At 56.7% G+C, this 23181-nt stretch overlaps 1 protein-coding gene across 2 annotated transcripts in view; it reads right to left on the reverse strand.

The window, feature by feature from the left end:
• The window catches only part of Ints1 (integrator complex subunit 1), a 32619-nt gene extending 14679 nt beyond the window's left edge, over window positions 1-17940 (reverse strand). Inside the window, exons 1-23 of one of the 2 annotated variants that reach the window (XM_046428169.1) lie at window positions 17718-17940; window positions 17078-17368; window positions 13940-14136; window positions 13670-13807; window positions 13220-13379; window positions 12961-13066; window positions 12671-12857; window positions 12414-12559; window positions 12185-12326; window positions 10609-10785; window positions 9900-10008; window positions 9213-9333; window positions 8580-8657; window positions 7453-7610; window positions 6943-7039; window positions 4622-4713; window positions 4420-4480; window positions 2690-2887; window positions 2236-2365; window positions 1740-1919; window positions 1514-1663; window positions 684-863; window positions 499-603 (exon numbers count right to left, since the gene is read on the reverse strand). In XM_046428169.1, the coding sequence (XP_046284125.1) occupies window positions 499-603; window positions 684-863; window positions 1514-1663; window positions 1740-1919; window positions 2236-2365; window positions 2690-2887; window positions 4420-4480; window positions 4622-4713; window positions 6943-7039; window positions 7453-7610; window positions 8580-8657; window positions 9213-9333; window positions 9900-10008; window positions 10609-10785; window positions 12185-12326; window positions 12414-12559; window positions 12671-12857; window positions 12961-13066; window positions 13220-13379; window positions 13670-13807; window positions 13940-14136; window positions 17078-17368; window positions 17718-17775 (3261 nt within the window). In that variant the 5' untranslated portion in view covers window positions 17776-17940. Of the gene's footprint in view, window positions 1-498; window positions 604-683; window positions 864-1513; window positions 1664-1739; window positions 1920-2235; window positions 2366-2689; window positions 2888-4419; window positions 4481-4621; window positions 4714-6942; window positions 7040-7452; window positions 7611-8579; window positions 8658-9212; window positions 9334-9899; window positions 10009-10608; window positions 10786-12184; window positions 12327-12413; window positions 12560-12670; window positions 12863-12959; window positions 13067-13219; window positions 13380-13669; window positions 13808-13939; window positions 14137-17077; window positions 17369-17717 lie in introns of both variants that reach the window. The other variant, XM_058573850.1, reaches the window with a different exon arrangement.
• Window positions 17941-23181: the final 5241 nt, after the last annotated feature.

Below are 23181 nucleotides of genomic sequence, written 5' to 3' on the forward strand. Positions count from 1 at the left end.
CCAGGTCTGGGTTTTTAGCCCCCTGCAAAGAACCCTGGCAGCAGAAGACCCACTGTCCCAGTGACCCTGCCACCTACTCACTGCTCATTCACTCATCTCACCAAGCCTCAGGCCTGTGACCCTGTGCTTAGGTTGCTTTACTAGGACAAGCAAAGTCAAGAAGAGGTGATGGTTTAAGGAGGGCACAGGTGGCACCAAGGGCTCTGACGGTCCTCAGTGGGTGGTATGTGAGGTCGTCCTCCAACCACCAAGCCACCCCCAGAGCCTGGCACAGCAGGAGGCAACTCCTGGCTCCAGCCCCACCCCCACAACCAAGGCCCTGCTCAGTCTGGGAAAAAAATGCTCCATGAAGGGAGCAGGGACTACAGGGGACTGAGAGATAGCTGTGGTAACCACAAAGGCCATTCAATGCCTCCACGTGGCACCAGGCCATGGGGAACAGGCTGGGTGTGGACACTTCAGACCCAGAGTCTGGCACCTCTGGCCCCGTCCTCTCACCAGGGCCAGGTCGCTATGTGGACCCTGCTCCTCCACCGGCGTGTGCTGGGACAGGTAGATCAGGTAGGCGCTGATGGTTTGGGGGTCGGTCTCCATGTGGATGGCCTGGGGAGGGAGGTGTGTGAGCCAGCTCCTGGGGCAGTGCTGCCGACCCAGCCCACCCACAACTAAGGCACAGCCCTCACCTGCTGCAGTGCCAGGGCTGTGGTGGTCCTGACGCTGTCAAACAGGGGCAACCTGGGCAAGTCCCGCAGCAGCCACTGGTAGCCCTGCAGCGCATCCACCTCCCCTGAGTCCTCCTCCATGGGGGGATCCTTCTCCTCCTTGTCCCGCAGACCACCCTCTGAGAGTACCAGCGACAGGCCCTGTGGACACACAGAGCTGGGTCAAACCATGTGCCAGCACTTGGTGGGCCCAGATACTCTCAGGCAGCACACATGTCCCTCAGAGCCCCGCGCAGAGAACACAGAACTTCAGGCTCAGTCAGGATTAAGGAGAGAAAAATAACTCCAGCTGGTTCCTTCAAAGCCTTTTTTTTTTTTTTTTAATTTTAAAACAGGGTCTCAATAAGTCATCCATGTTGACCTTGAACTTGCAATTCTGCTGCTTCAACATCTTGAGTAGCTGAGATTACAGGTGGGCACCATTGCACCAGCTCAAAACATTTTTGTTCAATACCTTTTAAAAAATACTGATGCTGGGGACGGAATCCAGGGCCCTGCACACGCTAGGCACACGTTGCCTCTGAGCTCCGCCCCAGCCCCGGCTCAATACCTTTTAAAGACAAGAAGCTGTGGTTTGTTAAGTCACTCTGAGTTCTCCATGCCACCACCCAGAGAAGGAACACCAGAAGGCAACAGAGGCCTCTTGGTTCTTCCAAACTGTGCTGGTGACATCTGTCCCTTCTACATGCAACCAGGAAAGGGTCTAGGAAGGCTGGGTAACGAGAATCAAGACCAGAGTGGGACAGTGACAGAGCCTGTGCAGAGACCAGAGGCCCTGGCCTGGCTCTCACCTTCATGGCCAGAACCCTGGAAGCCACCTGCGAGGAGCCAAGACGCCGCAGGAAGTAGTCCAGCACCTCACATGTGGTCTGCTCATCAGCCTTTGGGCCCAGCAGCAGGTCCTGTAGGCGGCCCAACAGCTGTCGCTGCTTCTGCTGCCTCTGAGGGACGAGAGGGCATCTCAGAGGACCCGGCTGACTGAAGAGCCGCAGTGGGGCACAGTGGATAGGGACCTACCTGCCGCTTCTTGGCCTTCTGCTCCCTGCTCTCGCCCTCGTCCTCCTCCTCCCCAGAGGCGGGGTCGTCAGCAGCGTCGTGCAGCAGGAACTCACACAGGCACTGCACGGGCAGCACGTCCAGGGAGCCCTCGCTGGACTGCACCAGGTCGGCCAGCCAGGGCATGGACTGCGAGGAGGCCTGGGTGGACAAGAGCAGCCCACTCAACGCCTTCGTGACCAAGCTTGGGCGACCCCCTCACTTACCCCACCAACACCCCAAATCCTAGAGCAGCCCCCTGGGGCCACAGACAGACCTGCCAGGAGGCACAGCCGGCTCCGACCTGAAATCAGTGCCACCTGCTCACCTGGAATTCACATGCTTCTGAATCCCACATGCACCTGCTTCCCCTCTTCGGGCCATGACAGTCACTGCCAGGTACCACTGAGGCCGATCTTCCAAACCCACCCCAGCTCTCCTCCCTCCAGGGCCTCCTATTCCTCAGGGTAAGACTCACCTGCCTCTGGATGATGTTGAGGAGGAAGTCTGGGTTGCGGCTGCGACAAAGGAGGTGCCCGAGGCGCAGGGACTGGTTAAGACCCTTCACCTGGTCCAGGATGTGAGGGGGAGGCCTCCGAGGGGGCCCTCTGAAGGTGACAGGAACAAGAGTATCAGAATGCTACATGTACAACGTGACCCCAGCAACACTGATAGGTAAGACAAGGAGCACCCAGCCTCCCAGTCCCACTGCTGGGGGCAGCTGAGACCCTGGGACTGCTGTGACACCTCAACCCAGCTCTCCCTGGTCAGGCTCCCTCTGGAGCCTATGACGTAGGAATGGATGCAGGGGGCACTTCAGTGGTGCGATCGGCTCCACCAGCCCTCCAGCCTCTTCCCACCCAAGCTGCCCACCTGCCCAGCAGAACAGACAACGCCAGGCCTGGGACACAGGGGTGGGGAGCGGGCCATACTGGGGATCCAGGCTTGTGAGCTGTGACAGGAGGAGGCTGCTGCTCTCAGTGATGGTCTGCTTGGTGGACGCAGCGGCCAGGTGCCCCTCAAATGCCAGGATCTCCTGTTTCTCCCGCTGGGAGATCTGCAGCTCCCGGTTAATCATCTCTGTCCGGGTTTCCTCATCAGTCAGGGTGCACGGAGGGTAGGAGTAGTTACTGGGGATCAAGAGAGGTCTTGCTGCCCTGCCCTGCCAGGCTTGCTTCTGCCAGACCATGCGTGCACACAGGGTGGACCCTCATGAGACCTGCACCTGAGAAACCACAGGCCCCAGCAGCCCACCCACCACTTCACTGCAGCCCAAGAGCCATCTCAGCTCCAAGTCCAGCCCATGTCAGAATTCCATGGTCTCTTCCAGGACACCTACTCTGCCATGCCCTGCCATGCCAGGATCCTTGTTCAATACCAGGAACCAAACAGACTGGTATTCTAAGACCCTGGGAATCTCAGGTTGGGGGAGCACTTCCTGCTTCCAGAGGCAAGCACAGCTTTTGGGGAAGCACTAACTGTTCATCTCCTTTCATGTTTCAAAATCCATCTTCCTGTGTGTCTCCTCCTGAGCTCGGTCTACTCCTCACTTCACCACCCCTCACCACTCCCCACCTTCCGTCTACCGCTCAGTTTCAGCAGAAGACGAGAAGCTCGCCTTCCAGCTTAAGACCACACCCCCAGTCCCCACCACTCCAGTCACACACACACACCCTAGCCCCTGCCACAGCAAGGCCACAGACACCCAGCTGCCCAAGGCCATGGCCACAAACATTCAGTCCACATGACACTAGAGCCAGAATCTAGCCCTACAGGCCACAGACAACCAGCCCCTACAAAATCATAGCCACGCACACCCAGCCCCCACCATATAAAACACATACACCTGAGTCCCCCCTCCAAGCTGCCACAGCTCCACACACCCAGTGCCCATGCCACAGCAACACGCGCACACACACCCAACCTCCACACAGCAGTGACACGCAAAGCTAACTCCCACAATGCCTGGTTCCCACAACACCAGTCACACGCCATAGTGCCCCCAGTGCCACAGATACACACACACGTGTGCGCGCATGCGCGCGTGCCAGGTCCCCACAATGCCACAGTGTCAGGCTCCATCCCAGCCTGGACAACTGCCCTTGCAACACGCACCTCACCCGGCTACACTGGACACCTGGCACGAGAAACACCTCACCCTGGCCTGTCTGGGCACCACGGCTGTAGGGGCACAACTCACACCGAGCTACATTCCGTGCAGTGGCCGGCCCCTCCTGCTGACACCGTGTTGACTGTCCAGGGAGGAGGATGCCTGTGCCGACGCCAAGCACAGCCACGCTACAGCTGCCAAAACCCACCTGTATGCCCAGTCCCTGCCTCCAATCTGCATCCCTCCCAGTCACTGTCCACTGGTCTGACCGCTCTCTGCTCCCACTGGCAGAACACATGCTGCCCAGAATGTGCCAGGCAGGGCCCTGCCACCCTCCATGAAGGCTTCCCCGAAGCTGCCTGGCTCCAGAGCCACACTGCCACCCCATCCCTCCCCACCCCCAGTAAGGAAGAGACTAACGCGCAACAGACTTGGACTTGGAGTTCAGAGAATCACCAGAGGGTGCTGCAAGCTGGGGCAAGGCCGTGCAGCTCTGGAGTCCGGGCCCTGCTCCTCTGCTGGCCCTCCCCCGAGCAAGACAAGCCCACTTACTTGGTCATCACCATCTCCATGAGCATCTTCAGGGTGGGGTACTCCTCCCAGGCAGCCAGGCCTACGGGCAAGGACACAGGTGTGGCCATCTCTGCTCCTCCTCTAGTCCCTCACGGGGCTCTAGCCCAAATCCCAACACAGATGCCCCAAAGGAAGAGCTGCCCTCCCTCAGCCAGGTCTGCCCACAGCCAGGACAGCTCACCGATATTCTCTGGGTTGAATGCAGCCACAACCAGCAGCAGGGGCCATGCCTTCCAGTAGAGCGTGGAGATGGCCAGGTTCGGGGGCTGATACCTGGAAGGAGGATGGCGTCAGAGTGGCTTAGTTGCCTGAGCCCAGAGAAGAGAACTGGCCATACCAGGGCAGCCCCGGCACGGCAGGCTGTGACCAACCAGCTGGGCACTGCTTTAGATGACATTGATGGAGCATCAAAAACTCCCCTCCAGGAATTCATACTCCAGCAGACCTGTCTACACCACAGGCCTGTGACCAAGCACACGTCACTGCTCAGAGCCCACTGCAGGGCACACTAGGACCAAGCTCACTGTCTCTCGGCAGCTCTGAGCCCCTGGGCCTTGTGACTTTTCTAAGCCTCAGTTTCCCACCCATGTAATGGGAACAATGATGATGGAGCACACACACCACAGTCCAAGAAAGAGAGTGAGAGAAAAACTCCACAGTCATAGGCTGAAAAAAAAAAGAAAACCCCTAGGCACAAACTTCCAAGAAAAACACTTAAGGTTTATCTAAGGGGGGCTACAGAACATGATCGACAGAAATTAAAGACCTAGATAACAGGAAGCCCACGTTCATGCAGGGGAAGACTGAGTACTGTTATTTTTTAGGCAAAAACTGATGAGCTGATCTTAAAAATCAAATGGAAATGTCACGACTCAGAACAGCCAAAACCACCTAGAAAAACAACAAAGCTGGAGGACAACGAAAGGACAAGCCACAGAATCAGAGAAAATATTTGCAAAGCATAGACCTGATGAAGGTCCAGAATCTAGAACAGATAAAGAACTCTTAAAACTCAACAGCCAATTAAAAAATCAGAAAAGGATTTGAATAGACCTTCCTCCAAAGATCTACAAACAACCCATAAACACATGAGAAGATGTTTAGTGTCATCACTGATCAGAAAAATACAGATGAAAACACTAAGACACCAACTCAAACCCACCAGGATGGCAAAGAATGACAGGCAGCCATGTTGGCCAGAGTGGAAAATTGGAGTGCTCACACAGAGCTGGTGGGAATGTCACATGATGCAGCTGCCGTGGAAAAGCCTGGCAGCTCCCCCACCAAGTCAAACGTGTGACCAGCAAGTGTACTGCCAGGTATGCAGTCACACAAAAACCTGCTCACTAACATTCTCCTAGCATCCTCACAGCAGCCAAACAATGAGTACAATCCAAGTGTCCACCAGCCCATGACTGGACAACGTGGTACTCTCCATGCAATAGTATGTCATGTATAGAAAGTACCAAGTACCAGTGCACGCTACAACAGACATGAACCTTGAAAACATTATGCTGAAGGGTGAAGGAAATCAGTCACAGAAAGCATACAGTGTCTGGGCACAGTGGTGCACACCTGTAATCCCAGGCACTCGTAGTCTAAGGCAGGAGGATCTCAAGATCAAGATCAGCCTCAGCAACTTAATGAGGCCCTACGCAACTCAGCAAGGCCCTGTCTCTAAATAAAATATAAAAAGGGCTAGGAATGTGGCTATGTGGTTAAGCACCCCTGGGGTTCAATCCCCAGTACAAAAAAAAAAAAAAAAAAAAGAAAAAAACCACACATTATACAATTCCATTTACATGAAGTGCCCCAAAAGGAAACTGATAGGAGAGAAGATGGCTGGTTGCTGGGAGTGGGAGGAAATCTGGGGGACAGCTTCTCTGAGGGACAAAAATGTTCTAGTTAGATTGCAGCAAAGGATGCACACCTGTGGACATGCTAAACACTTATCAATTCTTTAAGCACATGAAGTGCATGTGAACTGCGTCTCTGTGAAGCTGCTAGTAAATGAAGCATGTTCACCATGAAGAAACAGTGACAGTTTTTATGAATCAGACAAAAAATAAATTTAAGCCAGACATGGTGATGCACACTTGTAATCCCAGCAGCTCAGGAGGCTGAGACAGAAGGATCACAGTTCAAAGCCAGCCCCAGAATGTGAGGTGCTAAGCGACTGAGAGAGACCCTATCTCTAAATAAAATACAAAATAGGGCTGGGGATGTGGCTCAGAGGTCAAGTGCCCCTGAGTTCAATCCCCAGTCCCCCCCCCCAAAAAAAAAGGAAAAAAAAGAAACTAAAAAAGCACAAACTCATTGCTGTCTAAGAAATAAAGCATTCACACATTAACACAAAAAAAGCAAGCATAAGAGACATTAAAGAGAATAACAGAATTTACCACCCACATCCAGCAATAATGGGAAAACCGAGGTCACCCCACCCCGCAGGTCTTGAGGACAGGCTTCCTGGGTGGGCTGGGCTGTGGGGGCTCTGGCTCTTACCCAGGAGGGAGCTGGATGTTCTCAGGGTGGTGGTAGGTGCACAGGTTCAGGACGGCGTCGATAAGCTGAATCCGTTCCACCTTCAGCACTTCCACATCTGAAACCCCAAGCCACACCCAGAAGCCCACTCAGGTTCACGCTCTGGGCATCGGGCAAAGGACTCAGCCTTGGGGCATCAGAGTGAGAAGACAGGTCTTACTCTGGGTTGAGGGCGGGATGGGAGGTGACCCAGGTACCACATGACAAGACACAAAATGCCTGGCTCAAGGAGGGGAAGGGAGGATCAGGGCGTCACAGCTGGACCTGGGGAGCCAGGACTATCCTGGACAGCAGTGCAGCCTGCCCAGAGGGTGTGCAACCCAGGCAGAGCAGACTCGCTGCTGCAGGGCGCAGGGATGTGCACTGGCATCCTCTCACGGGCTTCTGCAGGGTGGGGGAGGAGTAGAGTGTGGGGGCTGTCGCCTATGGGGGCCTAGGACAAAGACCACAGAAAAGTCCAAGGGGCATTACCATCCGCCTGCACAGCTGCAGCCCGCTTCACCAGGTGGTCAGCAAGCTCCATGGCGTCTGCAGGGCCGAGTGGGAGCTCCCGGGACAGCCCAACGACCAGGATGCGCATCAGTGTGTCCTCCAGGATGGGCACCTCTGAGCAGAGGCGCAGGAAGAAGCTGTGGGCAGCAGAGGGAGACACTGGGCTTGGTGGGGCCCAGCCCAAACCTGCAGAGGCCAGGCGTCAAGGCCTCAGGCCAGTGGGCAGCAGCCCACCCTCCCCAGCCCTGGCAGGGCAGGAGCTGCCGCTGGCAAGCTTGTCTGGACAGGAGAGAACAGGAAGCTACCCACCCTCCTCCAAGGCCTTGGCCGCCACCCACACTGCATGGTCCAGAGCATGCAGGGTGACCAGCAGCATGGAGGGGGACAGTCAGAACAGCTGAGTGAAGAAGGGCAGTGGCTGTGGCTGTTCGGGAGCACCCAAGGGCAAAGAGTGAGTGTGGGGAACGGGTGTGTGTGTGCAGAGAAAGGTGTCTATGGACATCCCTGAGAATATCCAAGAGGCAGGAGTTTGGGGGTACCATGGGTGCAGACCCTGGTGGAGCCCCAAGAAGACAAAGCCATAGGAATGAACGCAGAGTTGTTCAGACATTGTAAGGATCACTCCATCAACGCGACAGACACCTTCTAATAGATACAATGACTATCAAAGTATTGTATGTGTATGTGTGTGGGTGTGTATTACACATTTTACTTTGAATCACATTTACTATTATTATTCCTCTTAGAGGCAATGCTAAAACCAAATGTCAAACTCTAGAGGAAACAAAATTAAGCCATTTACAGTGTAATATACTTATCAAGAGTGCGAAAGAAAACTTTAGTCACTCCTGACATTCATTCTCTCTGTTCCTCAGTAATAACTGTCCTGATTCTTAACTTGGCACACAGCCGTCTAGATATGCAAAGCATTATTCGGGGGTGGTGGGGGGAGGGGGCTCTGCAGACACCAGTGGTTTGCAGGGTGGATGGGATGGGGCCACTAAGGACAAACAGCAGCTCCATACAGTGGGCCCCAGACGGCCAAACTCCCAGAAGCTCCTCAGGCCTGAAGCACACAAGAGCCCCCGCCCTGCAGGCTTGCTCACTTGCGGTCACTTTCAGGTGGCCAGTTGTCCCACTTGTAGTAAGTCTCTGGTTGTTCTGTGAACAGCACCTTGTGGAGGCTGCGGAGGCAGAGAAGGGCTGTCAGTCAGGAAGCAGCTGCCCAGGGCGCTCACCCCACCTAGCAGGTCCCCTGCAGGCTCATCTCAATCAAAAGGTATGGACTGGAAAGTGTGCAGGGACTGCTCCTAAGCTGTCCCCTGGAGATGCCCAGAGGACTCAGCCACATCACAACCACTGAGTGGGGACCCTTCCTCTCTCCTCAAGCTTTCTAAATCATATCCACTGGTTGAAGCAGAAGTTATCTCACGTGGTTCTCCTTGTACGCAGGAGCAGTTTACAGAATCCCAGCAGATAGGTGGCTCCCGGCTACGTGGGCCCCACCCGCTAGTGCTTGTGGGCCCCCACCTCCCCCAGCCAGGGATGCGCCCAGCTCTAACACACTCAGGACCCTGCCTCCTTGGCTGAGGGAGTGCTGCTGTTCACCACCATGTCTGGCTCTTGAAAAGGCTGGGGCCAGCTGGTGGTCACATCTAGACGGGACAGGGTCCTTTCCTGCAAGCCCCTGAGTCAGCAGCTGCTGGGAAGGTGGCTGCCCAACAACACAGGGCCCGTACCAATGCACGTAGTCCTTGGGGGCAAGTTTACTGATGGAAGGGACGACCGTGTGAAGCCACCAGACAGCGTCGCGCTGGATTGCAGCAATCTGGTTCTGGAATGCCCGCAGCACTTCAAGGTCTAAGAGGGACAGGTTTAGTGGTGTGGTGTGTGTGCAGTGGCCCAGGGGGCAGCGAGCACGCCCAGGGTATAGCCCAAGGCCTGTCCCAGGAGGGAGGCTGGAGTTAAGGGCTGGAGGGACCCTGGAGAGCACAGAGGAGGCGGCTGTCTGCTGAGATAATGCTCCAGGGAGTCCAGCAACCCACCCAGGGGCCCAGAGACCCCGGGACTGTAGCCTCGCTCAGCCTCATTCAGTCAGCTGCTTCGGGCCCCTATGGCCAGGCCCTCCAGCAAACCAGCTCACTGGCCCTCTCCCTCCTTCCCTTCCTGTCTTTGGCTGGAAGTTCCAGCTGTGGTCCCAGAACTGGGGTGTACAGACGATGTGGCACAGCAGTGCAGGGGCAGGTCATCCCAGTCCAGACAGGCAGGACAGAGGGACAGCCACTTCCACAAGCTCCCTCAGCCTCCTCCAAGGGCCATGACAACAACCCTCCCTCCCCACCCTCTGCTGGGCCTTTCAAGGGACAGCCTCAGCGCCTGGCCCGAGACCTCTGACTGAGCAGGGCCAAGCCTGCCCACAGCCTTACTCCTCTTCTCTCCTTTGTCCCAGGCAATGCCAGCTTCCTTCACCTGAGCCGTGATGCCCAGCATCATGGACACAGCCAGCACATCCGTGATGTGAACCACAAACCGCTCCTGCAAGCACAGGACCACAGGGCTCGCATCCTGGGAGGACCTGCACCCGAGAGCCCCAGACCACCCACAAGCAGACAGACAGACGTACACAGGTAGCTGAGGACAGTGGATCCAGAGCAACCCGGGACTGCTGTGCTAGGAAAGGGCGTGGCAAGAGCAAGTCTTGGGACTTAAGAGCCACTAAACAAGGGCTGGTCAGACCCTGGAAGGTCAGCCACAGCAGCTGGGCCCTGGAATCCTCCCTGACCTATGCCTTACTTCCTCCTATCCAGCATGAGCCCCCCACATCCTCAGACTGCCCACCCCAATGGCTGCAATGCCCTGTCCCTGCTCATGCTGCCGCACAGCTTCCCTGGTGGCACCAGCTACAACTCTGGCACACCTAGCCCAAGGCGGGTGACTTCCAGCACATGGTCAGCGCATTCTCAGTCCCCATGTGAGATGGAGCCAAACGTCCCTCTGGGACTTGGTGCCGTTGGTGTACTGGCCACAGCCAGCGTGCTAGACTGGCCTGGTTGCTGGTACACCCACGAGGAGAGATGGCTGAATGTGACCCAGAGCGAAAGAGAAGCATGCAAACCCATTAGGAAAGGGAGGCACCTTGAACTCCATGTCCAGGTACTGGGGCTCCTTGCGCTCCTGCATGAGCCCAAGACAAAAAGCCTGGAAGTTGATCTCGTGCTTCGTCTGCTTGATGATTTCCCGGAGCAGGGCCCGTGAGGCCCGGAGGTAATCATCTTTGTTGGTCAGCAGGTCCTGGAACACCATGGCCAGGAACTGGCCAGAGACAGGCCATGTGAGGTGCTGTGAACAGTGGCCGTCCAGGATAGGTACCCTTGCCACCGGCCTATCTCCTCTATCAAGCCTGCCATCAGCACCTCTCAGCCCAGCAAAAAGCCAGGAGAACATACGTCCAGGCTCCCTGAGGCACCATCAGGCTGGTCAACATGTGAAGGGCCTACAGCAGACCCCACAGGCCTGTCCCTGGGCCGTGGGGGTCTCCCCTCCATGGCTGAGCTCTGAGTGCAGGGACTGCATCCACCTGGCTCTTGGAAGCCAAAGCTTGTCAACTGAGAGGTGGACTAGTTAACAGATGACAGCAAAGCCACAGGAGTGAAGCTCCCCGAGCCCCCTCCCACCTCAACAAAGAAACCAAGACCCCAGTGCAGGTCTGAATGAGCCACCTTGCTTTTCTCCTCATGCGGGGCTGCGAAGATGACCAAGAGCTGGTCATCAGAAATGACAGGAGGCCAACACACAACCAAGCTGCTTAAAAGCCTAACTCTGAGCAAACCACAAGAGCACTCTTCTGGGTTTCCCTGCCCAGGAGACACTGAACCAGGAAGCCCACAGCCAGGACTCCAGGAAGCACCGCAGGGCTACTCAGACTCCCGCTGAACGGGGGAAAACCTCTGCTGAGGAAGTTTGGCCTGGATCTTGGTCTAGAAACTTTGGTGGCTTTTTAAGAACTCAGCGCTGCTCCTTCAAGAAATCACATTTTCCTGGGCGCAGTGGTGCACACCTGTCATCCCAGCAGCTCGGAGGCTGAGGCAGGAGGACCGTGAGTTCAAAGCTAGCCTCAGCAACAGTGAGGCGCTAAGCAACTCAGTGAGACCCTGTCTCTAAATAAAACACAAAATAGGGCTGGGAATGGGGCTCGGTGGTTAAGCAAGAGCCCCTGAGTTCAATCACTGGTACCCACCCCCTCCAAAAAAGGAAAGAAATCACATCTCAGTTTACAAGGAAAGATTGGAAGTCAAATTCAATGAGATCTAAAAACTCAAGCCAGGCATGTGGCACATGACTGTAATCCCAGCAATTCAGAAGGCTAAAGGAGGAGGACAGTGAATTGGAAGCTGGCATGGGTAACTCAGCCAGACCCCGTCTCAAATTAAAAAAAAAAAAAAATGGCTGAGGGTATAGCCCAGTAGGGGGGCACCTGCGTGATGTAAGTGGGCCCTGAGCACCATGGAACCAAACAAATCAGAACAGCTCCTGCCCACTCCCAGAGCTGGGAGCCTGTTCCCACACGGCACCACCAAACCACCCACCCTCATCCAAGCAAACGAGAAGACAGGCCGTGGAGGGGTCCTCTCCAGGCTGGAGCCCCACAGCCCGTGGACAGGAGCAGAGTCCAGCTCAAGGCCGGATGGAGCAGAGACAGCCAGCCTCCTACCTTGGGTGCCAGCTCGGCGCTGTGCTGCAGCACCGTGTAGAGGATCTGCATGTTGTTGGGGTTGCGGGCATTAGACAGCTCGTTGAAGATCACAAACTTGATGGTGGTGCCCAGGTTGTCCTTGTGGGCATTCAGCAACTCCCTGGACACGAGCGCCAAGTCCGTGGGAAGGGGCACAGGCCAGACCACCCACCTGCCCCATCACTTTCCACCGGCCCACCGCACATACCTGAGGCAGAGCATGTAGTGGTTCAAGAGAACTTTGGGCTTGAGGCGGATCTTGATCAGGTGAGAAATGACATCCATGTCCTCTGGGCCATGCGTGTTGCAGTTCATGCAGACAGACATCAGCAGGTCCTGGGCTGGCCTGGTTAGCTGCAAGGAGGCCGAGAAAGAACTGTCAGGTGCACAGCAACAGCTGAAGGAGTCCTCGGGAAGGCACCGCCACATGGGTCTGCCCTGGAAGACGCCTCACACGGTGCCCACCTTCGGGTTCTGCAGCCACATCTCCAGCCGCTGCACGGTCAGCAGCCGCACCTCCTTGTAGCCGCAGGTGGAGGTGAGCAGCCGCAGGAGGTTCCTGGAGACGTTGTCGATGGGCTGGCGCCGATTGAGCTGGTCCCGCAGCATGTCGAGGACATACTCCTCCACGCTCTCTGCGAGGTCATCGTACCTAGGCCAGAGGGGGGAAGAAAGCCGGGAGGAAGCCATCCTCTGGACACCTACCCCACATGCCTCCCACCTCACTTGGAAGGCCCGGCCATGCAGCCACCTACCTGGGCATGAGCTGACCCTCTTGCTCAGGGCTCAGCTTCTCCTCGGCTATCAGCAGCTCTGTCTGGCTGTCCTCCTCCTCCGTGAGGGAGGGGTGCGGGCTGCTCCCTGCATGGACCATGGACAGCCCCATGAGGCCCACTTTCTACCCATCCCCCACCAATACCCAAGTTAAGCCTGAAGATGGAGGGAGGTGACCTCAGCCCTTTCCCAGGGCGGGACACCCTGTGCTTGTCCCTGACAGGCCCCAGAGTTTCTTACCAGCCCCAAGGTCTCCCCCGCTGCGCCCCACCTCCCCCTGCAGCAGCATGCTCTTGGGGGGCATCCTGGTGTTAAATGCCGTCTGGATGTTGTCCACGAATGTCCTGCAGTGAGGGCTGTCCACCCAGATCCGCTCTCCCAGGGAATCTTCGATGTACACCTGCAGAGAACCACACTCTCAGGCCCAGCCCGCCACGGGGCCCCACCTGCCCCCACTGCTAACGTGCGCTTCCCTGAAGGCCCCACGGCTGCCCAGTGGGTGCCCTCACAAGGCTTCTCAGTGCAGGAGGGACAGTGGCGAGACCCCCGGGGCATCCGACACGCCTCTTCCAGGGAATTCCCTCCGTTTGCTTCTCTCCTGCTCACGTCTCTGCTGGGCCTCCCCTGCTCCCTCCCAGACCTCCCTACCACCAAAGTAGCTTCTCTGAGACCCCAGTGAAGGTGACTGACCTTGACAAAGATTTCAGGCCAGTTCTCATCCTCCTCATAGGCGGCCATGAGGAGGTTACAGGCCAGCACAGATACCAGGCTGTTCCCCTTGGCCTTGAAGTTGATGGAGGCATCTCGCCGCAGAAGGCTGCACAGGGCCTGCAGGGAGGCTCAGGTCAGGGTGCCCACCTGGGCCTCAGAGGAGGCACAGGTCCCGGTGCCCACATCGAGTCCTCAGTGCCCAGGTGGAGGGAATGGGGGTCCAGGGAGGAGATGACGGCCAGTCCTCACCTCGATAACGCCCTCAGTGGCAAAGATGTTGGGCTTGATCTTGGCCAGGTACATGAGGCTCAGGTACAGGGTGCTATCGGGCTTGGCACGCGTCACCTTCAGCTGCTTTACTGCCCCACACAGCACCCCCTCGATCCGGTCATCGTTGCCCTCCAGCTCGGCAGCTTCGATCTCATCCAGCAGCACTGTGGGCAGCACTGGACAGTTGGAGGGTCTGGTTAGAGCAGGTGGCCAGGGGCAGAAGTCACCCTCAGAGCCACAGGGACCCGGCAAAGCATCAAAGTCCAGTAGACGGTCAGCCCGGAGCCCTATCCTTTCTGAACAGCTCCCCACTCTTGGTACAACAGCCGTCCTGAGGGCGCGGGGCGCAGGTCCTGTCAGCCAACCAAGGCCACACAGCAAGGCTCAGGTTGGGACCCAAAGTTGCTGCAGGCCTCCATCCACAGTGCCCCACGCAGCTGCACAGTCTCTGCTCACCAGACATGGTAGTTTTTCTACAAATTAATGGCTTTGCAGCCTGGCTCTTCTCTCCCCTTTTTGGTGGTGCACACCTGTAATCCCAGCAGCTCGAGAGGCTGATAAGAAGGATCACCAGTTCAAAGCCGGCCTCAGCACCTCAACAAGGCCCTGAGCAACTTAGCAAGACTCTGTCTCTACGTAAAATATAGAAACGGCTGGGGATGCGGCTCAGAGGCTAAGCATCCCTGGCTTCAATCCCCGTTACCAAAAAATAAATAAAATTAAACAAAGACAGGTTCTTGCTAAGTTGCTTAGGCTCTAACTTGCTGAGGCTGGCCTCAAACTTTTGATCCCTCTGTCTCAGCCTCCAGAACCCTGAGCTTACTGGCATCTGCTGTGCCTGGCCTAGCTCTTCCCTTGATAGTGGCTCCACCTCTGGTTCCTTCCCACAGTCCTTGCTGCACCCCACCCCACCTCCCCACAGGTCTGCCTGTGTTGACCCTCACTCAGCTGGCCTCCTGTGTCCCTGGCCACTGCTCCTGTCCCAGGGGCTCCTCCCCATCTCCTGTGGCTCATGCATGCTCTCACGTGGGTCCCTGGGCTGTTCCTCTCAGGAGCACCTGGGCTCTGGCCCGTGTTCTCTTCTCTGATGCTCATTATCATTCAGTTCTGGGTGTCCCCTGGTTTTCACTGTGATTTCAGCCCAAGGGTTTTTAGGATCATGTTTTTAACACCCCAGAGGCAGGCACTGCTGCAGGTTTAGCACTTGTCTACATCCAGGTGCAGCAACGTTTACTGACACCTGATCAGCACGTGGCAGGACAGACAGATGGTTTGCGGATCCTACAGGGTCTGGCCTTGGAGGGGCTTCAATACAGACCCAGAAATAGCTGGATGCGGCCTGCTGACGCCATCTGATACCACAGAGAGCTTTATCCTGTGGAACACACTTTTCACAGTTATTTTACTTAATCCCCAGAATCACACAGGCAACACTAATGACAAAGCGCAGCTGGCAAGAGTGACCTGCAGCCGAGTCAGGGCCTCCACCTGCTACCACCTCATCTTCACCGCACCCACCATGCCGGAGTCTGAAGCAACTGCCCCTCACTCCTGTCCCACCACAGCTCCAGTGTCATCCTGCCCACCCACTCTAGGCCCCACCTGCCCGGCACAGACACCACCCACAATGTCATCTGGGCTCTCACCATTGTGTGACAGAGCCACACCAGCCCGGCCCTGCTCCCTGGTGCAGCTCCACTCTCGGCTCTGCCGAGCTCACACCCTCCACTTAAATCGACCCTCCCCCAGGACCTGCTAGGGGCTCCCCCACACTGTAGCAACCTGGCTCCTCCTCAAAACTCCCTTGGAGCCTCTAAGCCCTCTAAGGGCAAAGGCCACAGACCACTAACCCTCAGGACCTTACACACAACACCAATAGTAAATGGTGGCTGAGCTGTAACAAAAATGTCACCACTACAGCTAATAGGACACTTGTTCTTTTTAAAATCTACAAAAACATACTAAAGAAATGCTCTAGCCAGGCATAGTGTCGCACACCTATAATCCCAGCAATTCAGGAGGCTGAGGTAGGAGGATCACAAGTTCGAGGTCAACCTAAGCAACTTAATGAGACCCTGTCTCAAAGTAAAATTTAAAAAAAAGGGCTGGGAATGTAGTTCAGCAGTAGAGCACACCCAGGTTCAGTACTCTATACCAATATGAAAAAAAAATAGGAAAGAAAGATAAAAAGATCCCCAACAAGAACAAAAACACACAGAGAGCAAGGTCAGCCATGGGCCGCTACGTGCTCAGTGACGTGGACTGGTCTGGTGTTTGCAGCTCTTCTCTACAGAGCCAATAAAAATTATCCCTGGGGGAGCCAGTGCTTTGGTACATGCCTATCATCCCAGCTGCTTGGGAGGCTGAGGCAGGAGGATTGCAAGTTCAAAGCCAGCCTCAGCAATGGTGAGGTACTAAGCAACTCAGTGAGACCCTGTCTCTACATAGAATACAAAACAGGGCTGGGGATGTGGCTCAGTGGTCAGTGCCCCTGAGTTCAATCCCTAGTAACAGCCCCCCCCAAAAATGATCACTGGGAAAGTGACGCAGAAAAGCGGGGTGACGTTAGATGTGAACCAAGTTAGAAGTGCCCGTGAGGGCAAAGGCCTGGGTGAAGTCCTCACTGACTTCTGTCTTCAGGGACGCCGTCTGCTGCCTTTCTGCTGGACAAAGGGAGGGACAGGCTCTCCCCTGTCTGCAGCTGGAGGAAAGGCCAGCAGAGGGCAGATCAAGGGCTCCCGGGTCACAGGAGCCAGAAGGCTGCCTGGAGTGTCACTACCTAAGGTCCACCTCCCCCTACCAGGGCTCAGGACTGGGCCTGTCACAAAGAATGTTCAACAGATGTCAGAAGGACAAGGAAAGACCCAGGTCCCACAGGTGCAGACTGACTGCCCCCGCAGGAGCTGCTCTGAAGAACAAGTCCACAGTGAGCCAGGGGTCCCCACAGTGATCCAGGGGTCCCCAATGAGCCAGGGGTTCCCACAGTGAGCCAGGTCCTCTGGGGTGGCTGCCTGTGCGTCTCCAGAGGACCCCGCGGTATGGACGATACCAGGCCTGGAGGTGGCCTTCCCTGGACACCTGGAGAATCACTCTGCAGAAGCCTGCGCCTGGCCTTACCTTCAATTGGCACCACCGATGGCTCTTTTATGGAAGGAGAGATGGCGCGCTTCTCCGCCACCGCGGCCTCGGCCAGGCGCCCCAGGGCGCTCAGCGGGGGCGTGGAGGACAGCTTGGGGCGCTTGGTGAGGCCGGTCAGCGCCGAGGCGCCCGACAGAGCCGCCGCCGCGTCCCGCTTGCGCTCCGAGGGCAGGCCGGACGGCGCGGGCTTCAGCAGGGTGGACGCGGCTTTGGCCTCGCTGGCCTGACCCTTGGAGCCCAGAGCGATGAAGTCTCCGGGCGGCGGGTGGCCTGCGGGGAGGGGAGGGAAAGGCGCGACGGTCAGCCAAGGTGCGCGGGGAGGCCGGCGGAGGACAGGGCAGCAAGAGGCCGGCCCAGGGCCTCCGCTGGCGCAGCAGAGCCGAGACTGGCAGGTGTGGGCGGCCATCCTCACATCAGGCTTCCCCCTGTGACTGCTCAATCCAAATCCCGTCCCTGCAACAGGGACTGAGGCGTGGCAACCGGCCACGGTGGCCGTCAGGTCCCAGGGCCTGTGCCTCTGCACACCGCGGGCTCGCCGACCCAACGCGTCCCCGGGAAGTCGCCCACCGAGGCCCGCGGAGACCCGGACCCCCGCCCCCTGGCCGCGGAGGGGACGCACCTGAGGGCTTGGCCGCGGCGCTGGGCCGCCGCACGGTGGTGGGCTTGGCCCGGTTCATCACGCCGCCCTCGCTCCTTTCGGCTGGAAGTCGCTGGGTAGCTCGTCGTCGCCCCTCACGCCGCAGGCGCCGCCGGCCCGCAAGGCCGCCCAGAGTCGCGACCTGTGGCTTACAGCCCACCACTCGGGCTCCCCGCCGCCACTGCCGCTCCGGAATCAGAAACCAACCTTCCGGGAAAACCGGAAACAAAATAGCACGGCGACCGGAAGGGAAGGAGAGGGAGCCAGTGCCCACGGCGAGTGCGCAAAATCTGTAGCGCCCTCTGGAGGCGAGATGGCTGATGCCGAGCCTTGCGGGCTGACGCTTTATTCTTGCCAAAGAAGCTGATATGTTAAGTGACACGCTCAGGGACACAGCTAGGAAGGATGGCAGCAGGAGTCAGATCACTGCTTTTCCACTGACTGGGCACCAACTGCGTTTCTCTGTAACCAGCCGGCCACCTGGTCTCCCTCTGCCTAGGTGCTGCCTACACTGGCCTTCTGCCTGCAGGCTGCCGGCAGGACGGAACCAGATTGTCCACCTGGTGGGGGAATGTCTGGGTCCAGGCAAAGGAACCCAGCCACTGGGGCAGTGTGAAGCTCCAGGTCGATCCATGGGGTCAATGTCCCAGTCCTGAGTGCCCTGTGATAGATAATGCCACCAGCCCCACCTACCACGCCCCACCCAAGCAGGCAGCTGGGTACCTGGCAGAGGAGGGAGGATTCAATGTGTGAGTGTGTGTGTGTGTGTGTGTGTGTGTGTGAGTGTGTATGTGTGGTGCTGGGGATGGAACCCAGGGCCTTGTGCATGTGAGGCAGGCACTCTACCAACTGAGCTATATCCCCAGCCCCACTTCTTTTAAAATATATTTTTTAGTTGTCAATGGACCTTTATTTATATGCAGTGCTGATTGAAGCCAGATTTAAAGGTAGGTGTAAGTTAGGTAAATCGGGTCTAATATCGAGTGAAATCTAAAATGGAGGCCATGTGGAGAATAAATTCCCGGAAAAGTTGAGCAACTCTCGGAGTGTTAATGAAGCCCAGGAAACAGCCCCCAACAGATTTGGAGATAGCCCATCCCAAAGAAATGTTAATGGACAGCAAACTTGAAGATGCTGATTACTTATTTGGCCCACCTGTGTCCCACCCCTTGGGCCTTCCCACCTACATTCCATCACCGAAAACTATAAAATGGAGAGACAACCGCACTTCCTCGCATTCCACCTCTTGGGTCACCTTCTTCCTCCGGGAGAAGTCTTTTCTGCTGTCCTTTCATAAACTTGTATTTTCCACTCTGACCTTGCCTCGGCGTGCTTCTCTGGTGTTATACTTCAACGTTGGGGAAGCAAGGACTCATCACCGGTCAACAGCGGTAACACTGAGACTCGAACCCAGTGCCTCACACATGCCAGGCAAGTGCTCCACCATGGAGCCCCAGCCCTAGGGAGGATCCGTTTTTCACTGAAGATCTCCATTTATTTTAATAGGCAAAACCCCATAGTGGCAAAACCCTAAAGGATCAAAAGATTAAATAGGGGCGGGGCAGAGGCTGGCTCAGTGGCTGAGCGCTGGCCTGGCATGCGTGAGGCACTGGGTTCCATCCTCAGCACCACAGAAAAATAAACAAATAAAATTAAGGCATCTGTCCATCTACAACTACCAAAAAAAAAAAAAAAAGTCCCCTTCGCACCTCTGACCGCAAGCCAGTGTCCTGCCCAGAGTTGGCTCCTGCCTCTCCTTAGCTCGCCCCTTCCAGCACATTCTACACACACCAACAACCACAGGTGTGCGCTCCCCCACCTCTGAGTGCTGAGGGTGAAGGTGGCCCGCAGCTCTGGCTGTCCCTGGGAGCTCACCCCAAAACCAAGAGCAAATCCCTTCTGCTGAGAATGGAGACCGAAAGGTGGAAACCTCGACCCCGACAGGTGCCACAGAATCTGGGAGTGGAGATGGCCCCTGGGTCCGGCGGGTCTCAATCTGTATGTGTGCAGGGATTTGGAAGATGGAATATTTTTTTCGGGGGGGGGGAGGGCTGGTGGCAGTGCTACCAGGGATGGAACCCAAGGATGCTTAACCACTGAGCCACATCCTCAGCCCTTTTTGTTTAGGGTCTTGATAAGTTGCTGAAGCTAGCCTCAAACTTTTGATCCTCCTGCCTCAGCCTCCCAAACTGCTGGGATTACAGGCGTGCACCACAGCGCCCAGCTCCAGCCCTTTTTATTTTTTTTTAATAATTTTTTTTTAGTTTTAGGTGGACACAATGTCTTTATTTTACATTTATGTGCTGCTGAGGATCGAACCCAGTGCCCCACGCATGCTAGGCAAGCGCTCTATCACTGAGCCACCACCCCAGCCCCCCTGTCTATTTTTTATTTTGAGTCAGGGTCTCACTGAGTTGCTTAGGGTCTTGCAAAGTTGCTGAGGCTGGCCTCGAACTTTCCATCCTCCTGCCTCAGCCTCCGGAGCTACTGGGACTACAAGTGTGCCCCATCGCGCCCAGCTCTCCCTCTCTCTTTTTAAAAACAGCTTGGTGGCAGTTTAGTTGATACCAGGGAACTGCAGACATTCACGGGGCATGAGCTGATGTGCGCTGACACGGGCACACACCTGGGCAGCCGTTGCAACCAGTAAGATCCCCCATGCTGCCGTCCTTGCCCCTGTCCCAGGGTGTCCCCAGGCCAGCACCACCCGCTTTTTCATCACCAGGGAGGGTTGGTTGCTCTGTGGAGTTCTGTAGACACTCCAGGGACCACACAGCGGGGCTCTTTTTCTGTCTGGCTTTTTTCACTTTGAGATCCATCGGCTGCCAGGTGGATAATCTGCCCCCTCCTTTGCTGTGCAGGGTTCCCTTGCAGGGATGGCCACATCATCCACCTGCGGATGGGACTGGCGGGAGGGACGGAATGCATGTCCTGTGCCTGCAGGGGTGTCTCATGACACGGGATCACATGCTCTTCCACCTTCCGCAGGTCTTTGGTGAGCAGTCTCCAAATTTGGTCTTCAAATCCTGTGCAGGGGGGGGGGAGGGTTTGTATTGAACCCAGGGGCGCGTCACCACATCACCACGGAGCCACCTCCCCAGCCCTTTTTGTATTAAAGACAGGGCCTCCCTGAGTTGCATAGGGCCTCACTAAATGGCTGAGGCTGGCTTTGAACTCGCGATCCTCCTGCCTGAGCCTCCTGAGCCACTGGGATTACAGGCGTGGCCTACCGTGTCCGATTCCCGTGCTCATGTTTTATTGGAGTTTCTCCTTATGTTTGAGTTCTTCCCTGTCCCCTCTTCTGCATCTGGTCAATCTTACAGCTTCCTAAGGGACGCAATGTCAAAGTATGCCCCGGGTCCCCGAGCGCTTCTCACCTCCAGCTCTGCAGCCTGCAGGTCCTTAGGAGCTCACCCCGCAAAAAAGGTGTCCAGGAGATTGTCCCCCACCCCCCCCACCCCACCCCACCCCACCCCACCCCTCTCGTTGAAGTCAAAGCAGTGTTCTGTACCCATTTCCTGTGGCTTCTGTGACAAGTCACCACAAACCTGATGGCCTGAAGCCACAGAGATTTCTTCTCTGGCAGTTCTGGAGACCAGAAGTCCAACATTGAGGTGTGGACAGACCCTAGGGGACTCCAGAGGCCCGTCCTTCCTGCCCCTTTAGCTCTGGGGACTCCTTGGTGGGGACCACCTCACCGTCTCTGCCTCCGTCTGCACACCCGCTGTCCTCTCTCTGTGTCTCTGGGTGCCGGCCGCTCCTCTGTGTCTCCTACAAGGACACCTGCCAATGGCTCCAGGGCCACCTGAACCCAGGATGGTCTCATCTCAAGATCCTTCCCTTCATCGGTGGGGACCCAATTTCCTCCCGCCCTCCCACCCTGCGGGAAAGCCTCATCCTCGTTTGGAGGTTGGGTGGACGTGTATTCGGGGGACACCATTTACCCACTGCCACTCCACGCCGAGGACCAGGTCTGGGTGACCAACTGGCTCCCTCTGGGCCCCACTCCAGCCCCCTCTTCCTGCTTCCGGCTCTGCTGTGGGGGGGGGCCTTGCACCTGCCATTTCCCATGGTCTCCCCTTCGCCTCTGCAAACCTTGTCCTCTTTCCCTCCCCTGCCACCGATGCCCAACCCCCACTAAACCGGGTGTCACCTCTGTGTCTTTCTTTGTGACACTCGTTGGCCCCTGAAATCCCCTTACAGGTGCCCTTGGGTATCCACAGGGATTGGTTCCAAGACCTGAGGACACCAAAATCTGAGACACTCTTGTGTCCCCTCATGCAGAATGGCGTAGTATATTGCAGAGGACTTACGTCCTCCCCCTTTCCTCTCTTGGTCTATTTTTTATTTTATTTATTTATTTTTTGGTGCCAGGGATTGAACCCAAGGACGCTTAACCTCTGAGCCACGCCCCCAGACCTGATTTATTTACTTACTTATTTTTGCTTTGAGACAAGTTCTCACTAAGTTGCCGAGGCTGGCTTTGAACTCGTGATCCTCCTGCCTCAGCCTCCTAACCCACTGGGATCACAGGCGTGCACCACGGCACCCGGCTCCCCTTGTTCTTTAAGTCATCTCTGGATTATTTTTAATGCCGGATATGATGCCAACGCTAACTAGAGAGCTACCATACTGTGTCATTTAGGGATTAGTGACAAGGGACAAAAAAAGGCTGTATCTCTTTGGTCTCCTTTCTGTCCTGTCTCCCTGCCACCAGCCACCAGGGGCTGCACACCTGTGCCACAGGTTGCATGAAGGATTGGCTTAACAGCCTGGCATAGAGCAAGGTCAGCCGGAGAGCTGGGCTTCTGCTGTCAGGCAGGCCTGCACTGCCCACCGTCAAGGGTCCCCTTTGCTGTGACCCAGAGCTGCGGTGAAGAGACACGACACCCCACTCACCCACCCACCCAGGAACCCCTGTGTGGCACAGCTCAGCCTCGGAGCCCCACTGAGGCACTTCTGGGGGAGACTGAAGCAGCCCCCAGAACCCACCAGGGCCAGGGCCTGGGGCAGCCGGTGGATGGGCAGGAAAGGGCGGCCACTGCTGGCCTGCAGCTGTGTGTGGTCTAACTGCCCTGGTGCCAGGAAGCAGCTGCTACCGTCTGCACTGTGGGTCTCAGCGCCCAGCTTGGTGGGGGGCAGCGTCCCTGGGGCTCCTGGCTCCCTACCCGGGCCCAGAGCCCCAGCTCAGACCAGGCTGGCACTTCCTGAGTCCTCCCTGAGAGCCTCGGCTCCTCGGGCAGCCTCCCGCCCTCCCACCCTGCGGGAAAGCCTCATCCTCCTGGGGCTCTGTGGGCAAGGACCCAAGGCAGACCCCCAGCTGAGGCCCTGGCCGCCACACAGGGACGCTGGGGCTGCAGGAGCAGAGGCCCACCTAGTCCTGCCAGCCACCTGGTGACCCGGCTGCTGGGAGTCAAGGGACAGTAGGTGTGATTGAGGAAGAGGA

Source organism: Marmota monax, unplaced genomic scaffold (genome assembly GCF_021218885.2).
Source record: "Marmota monax isolate L192 unplaced genomic scaffold, Marmota_monax_Labrador192_F-V1.1 WCK01_AAM20220418_F8-fsc00368, whole genome shotgun sequence".
NCBI classification, from domain to species: Eukaryota; Metazoa; Chordata; class Mammalia; order Rodentia; family Sciuridae; genus Marmota; species Marmota monax.